Raw genomic sequence first — 4,762 nt, forward strand, 5'->3', positions numbered from 1 at the left:
ACACCCCCCCCATCCCTGCTGGTACCCCTTACTCCTGACCTGCAACCTCCCTACTCCCCCCAGCCCTGCTGGAGGGGGCCTCCAGCTGCTCCTATCCTGACAAGGCTGGAATGTGGTGGCTCTGGTTCACGTGGGTGGCAGCAAAGTGAGTCTGGGACCATCACAGGCTGGAGGAAGGAGGGGATACCTGTAGCATCCCCTGCCCGAGGCTGAGGCTCATGCACCGTGCCGGGTGGGATAGCTACACCTTTCACGTGGGCAGCATCTTTCAGGTGCCCCGACCCACCCCTGTGAGCACAGGCACTGGGCTCTGGTGTCACTAACCTGGCCATGCAGCATTCCACTGCTCCCAAAGGGCTCCTTCCACCCCCTTCCCACGCTGGAGGAGAGGCACGTTCCCCCTGCCCCGTGCCCTGCTGAAGCCCTCATGCCTAGACACCATTCCCCACTGCTGGCAGGCACCCATCCCCTCTATGCCCCTCTCACCCTGGCCCTCGAACACCCTGCACCCCATAGACTTACCTACATGCAACTGCTGAGGCTCCTTCCACCACCCTGTCTGGCTGGTTGTTGGCCACATGTGTGCATGCGCAGATGCACATGGTGCCCTCTGCCTCCAGTAGTTCTCCCCCTGATCCCACTAGTGGAGCAGAGCAAAATCTTGGACATTTACTCAGATTGAAGAAAACTGCCCAGAGAGAGATCGGAGGACCCAAAAAGAGGGCATGTCTGGGAAAACCCGGACATATAGTAGCCCTACTTACAGTGGTCACAGTTTTTAAGTCAGTATTTGCCAGCATTGTCACACTTTGGTATTTGAGAATTTTTTCAGTTCTGTCTATAAACTCAGAGGACCAGTTAACTGTGTTATGTCAGATAGCAGCGTACAACTTTAGTTTTTTTTTATTCAAGTGAGGGCTATGTCCTTCTTTTATACATTTACCTTAGGCTAAATTTGAAAACTAGTCCACAGTTATTTAGTTTAGAATTTGTATGAAATGCTCTCAAATTTCAAATTCCAAGTTCTATTTCATAGATTCATAGATGGAAAAGACCTCAATGGATCAAGTCCGACCCCCTGCATAGACAGGAAAAAGTGCTGGGTTCAGATGACCCCAGCCAGATACCCAACCAACCTCCTCTTGAAGGGTAGGGGCAGAGCACTACCTCCCTTGGGAGCCCATTCCAGACCTTGGCCACTCTAACTGTGAAGAAGTTCCTCCTAATGTCCAGTCTAAAATAAATTTATTTATTTATTTAATAATTTTTTTTTTACTTTGCTAATCAAAATTGATCTGTAGTCCTGAGCTCTCTCCTCCTTTTTTAAAATTTAGGTGTTTCCAAGTTAAATTGTTCTCTTAAAAATGTGCAAAATACATTTGTTTTAATCTTTACAGGGAATAATTCTACAAGGCTTACGCTAATAGTAATCCAAATAGTAGAGTTGAGAGGCATATATTGTTTTATCTAATTTGTTACTAATTAATCTGATCTGTTTCACAAATTAAATGACAGCATAATTTTCAACCTGTACTCGGTAATGCCTGTGTAAATCCAGACTATCTACCTGTATATTAAATAAAGGGAATATCATGGAAATTCCTTGCAAGCATTACATTTCAGGATTTTACTTGTATGCTTATGGTAAATATTGGATGAAATACTACTTTGTAATACTATTATGATGATGATTTGTTTGTTTCTGTATTATTCATGACTGGAACTGCTTCTTGTTTTTTCTTGTTAGCTTCATAACATGCCATAGACTATTAGTTTGTTTCAAGAAATTGAATTTTTGGGCCACCTATTGTAGTGACCGTCATGCCTTATTGTACATGTACATAGAACATTTAGGATGTAAAGGACATTTGAACATGAATGCCATTATTATTTGAGAGCAGGGAGTTTAGCTGTACATTAAACATCAGGCCTGATGCCATATGTATGGCTGCTCAGCTTGCCTAGCAAAGAAGGGTGGAAAATAGGACATTCATAACAAATCACTGTGGTTTCCTTCAAAATTACTCAAGGTAATTTTTTTCCCTAAGAGGCAAATCACATAACCTTTTCATTAAAAAGATATAATTTATGAAAGCAAATATCTAACTGTTATTTAAATTGGGTGACTGATTTTTGGGCCAGTTGTCAAATAGCAGTGATGATCTTACAAGTAATTTGTTCAAAATAGGATAAAAAGGTCCAGTTTGAGCGGTAGCTTTTAGATAACATTCCTGGGGAAAATAAAGCATTTTTTCACATAATTAAGTCAGTCACATCTTATAGACTCTGTCTCATGGAAACAACAAACTTACTTTGAATGTTAAACTGCCACAGGTTGGTTTTCATATATGGTAGGATAAGGATTTGCATATAGGTATTGCTATGAAGTACTAGGTATGGTAATTTAAGGTAAATCTGTCCTGGTTTAACTTAGAGCCAAATGCTTGTTGGTCATTCCCTTAGCATCATATTTAAGTGAATTCAGCACCAATGAGGACACTATAACTTGAGTGTTATATTACATTATGGTTTCACTCTCTTTCTTGCAGCAGAGAAATTAGGGAAGTTAATTAAGTGTAGATTAAGTGCTTTTACAAATCCCACTTCTGAGTGACAGAAATGAAATTACTGTGCAATTATTTTAATGTACATTGACAATATTAATCTTCAAATTAAGTCTTGTATGTTTCGAAATTCATACATACTCTCCTGTAACTTAAAGTTCTTGGGAGTAATTTTTAATGTTTGACTTCTTATTTTATTTTAGAGAGAACATTAGTTTCCTATTTTCTGTTCCTGTTATCTCTGATCTACAATGAGTGCCAAATCTACTATCAGTAAAGAAATTTTTGCCCCACATGATGAAAGGATGTTGGGAGCTGTCCAAGTGAAAAGAAGAACAAAGAAAAAGATTCCTTTTCTAGCAACTGGGGGTCAGGGTGAATATTTAACCTACATCTGCCTGTCAGGTAAGACAAATTATTTTCACATCGAGCTATTTTTTTGCTTTATCTTTTGAAGTTTCTTTAGTTGATTAGATGCCATCACTTCCTATAAGAAGTGTAATGACTTGCATTTTAATAATACAGGCAGTGAGTTATGATCGTTACATCCTTAATATTCATAACTTTAAATGAAGCAAGTACTGTATTTACTTGAATATAAGATGAGGTTCCCCCCTTCCCCCCAATCAGCATGGGGGGGGAAAGCTCCTCGTTTTATATTGCATATGAAGAAACTTCATTAAATATATTACCTGTCATTAAACTGCTGCCAAAAGCAGTATGTGCTCAGTAATGAAAGCCAGCTATGAAGCTGCTTAAATGTTGCCAACACTGAGGATGGTTCTGAATCACATGGCCCATATTGGGCTTACATACTGATGGGAACCTACTTTTCCTTTTAAAAAAAAAATTGTCCCAAGTCAAATCTATCCTAAATCTTTGTGAACCATTCAAGAACCATATGTGGCCCTGCTACCAGCAAGCTTCTTCCACTACCACCTGGGGCTTCAGATATTTCCAAATCCTTTGGAAATATCCAAATAATCCAAATCCTTTGGCACCCTATGTGCAGGCCCAGGCCTGGAGGCTTGGGGTTTGGATACCCCTGAGTTTCGCTTGCCCTCTGCTATATGGCCACAGGAGCAAGGTAGGGAGGAGTCTCCCATTTCCATAAAGTTAGCATGTAGCTGAGATTCTTCCACTGGAAGTTAAAGTGGGAGGCTAACTATGCATTACTTCAGTCAGGGTACTACCCCCTGCCATGTTCATGGTTTTCTCCTGCCAGTAGGAAAACCACTTTGGTGGTCATTACATTTTCCCTGGCAGTAAGTAAACCTACTACTAGGTTAGTGCAGCCCATCTGAACAAGACAGAGCAGAGCATGGCACGCAAGGCCGTTTTGCTCAGCACACCACTGCCAGCCCAGGCTCTAAGCAGCTGCTGCCAGCCACGGAGCCCAGGCTGCTCCCAACAGGCAGCTGGGAGGCTGCAAGCAGACCAGGCCCCGTGGGCTGGCTGCAGCCAGGTGGCTGCAAACAGCTGCTCTGGGCTCTGGCATGTCAGCACTCCGGCACCTTCCAAGGTAGACGTTGTGGTTTTTTCAGCACTCTGGCCAAAAAACGTTGCCTATCCCTGGCCTATTGCATTCAGTCCCTCTCAGTCCTGACTCTTTTTGAAGTCACAGTGAACCAGTATACTGAATACATTTTGACTACCTCTTCACTCCCACAGCTGACCTGCACCTTTCTTTCTCATTTTCAGTTATTCCTGTTTCTTTACCACCCTTAAATGTCTGGCAAACATCACCGAATGGGGCTCCAAGCAGTTCATCCAGAATCCCTCTTTCAACCCCTCTCTCAGCCTGTTGCATATGATTAGTGCGGTCCTGTCTTCTCTGAGGTGGAGCTGGATCAGTTTGCTCTGCACCTCATCTGTGTATAAATTTTTGGAGGATCCCAGGACTCATGACAAGAACACCCAATGCCAGTCATGAGTAGGGGGGCTAATTCGCATATGGATCCTTTGTGGAGGGTATCTGGCGTACACACACATACTGAGCAGTGCTGAGCTATGGGGTCACAATGGCTTGAAATGCTGTTGACTCTGTTGGGGCCCAGCCCAATGAACTATATGGTAAATCATGGGTCTTTTGGCTTTGGATTTGTATCAGGCATGTTTATTTCATAGTTTCATAGTTGGTAGGGTCAGAAGGGACCTGAGCAGATCATCAAGTCTGACCCCCTGCCTTGGCAGGAAAA

At 42.7% G+C, this 4,762-nt stretch overlaps 1 protein-coding gene across 3 annotated transcripts in view; it reads left to right on the plus strand.

Annotated features, from left to right (window-relative positions):
• Positions 1 to 4,762, plus strand: part of STXBP6 (syntaxin binding protein 6) — a 295,237-nt gene that overhangs the window by 53,749 nt on the left and 236,726 nt on the right. For all 3 annotated transcript variants that reach the window (XM_019518937.1, XM_019518938.1, XM_019518936.1), the window contains exon 2: positions 2,768 to 2,969. In XM_019518937.1, coding sequence (XP_019374482.1) covers positions 2,816 to 2,969 — 154 coding nt within the window. In that variant the 5' untranslated portion in view covers positions 2,768 to 2,815. The remainder of the gene's footprint in view (positions 1 to 2,767; positions 2,970 to 4,762) is intronic.

This window comes from Gavialis gangeticus, unplaced genomic scaffold (genome assembly GCF_001723915.1).
Source record: "Gavialis gangeticus isolate Ggan-Ray unplaced genomic scaffold, GavGan_comp1, whole genome shotgun sequence".
Lineage (NCBI taxonomy): Eukaryota > Metazoa > Chordata > Crocodylia > Gavialidae > Gavialis > Gavialis gangeticus.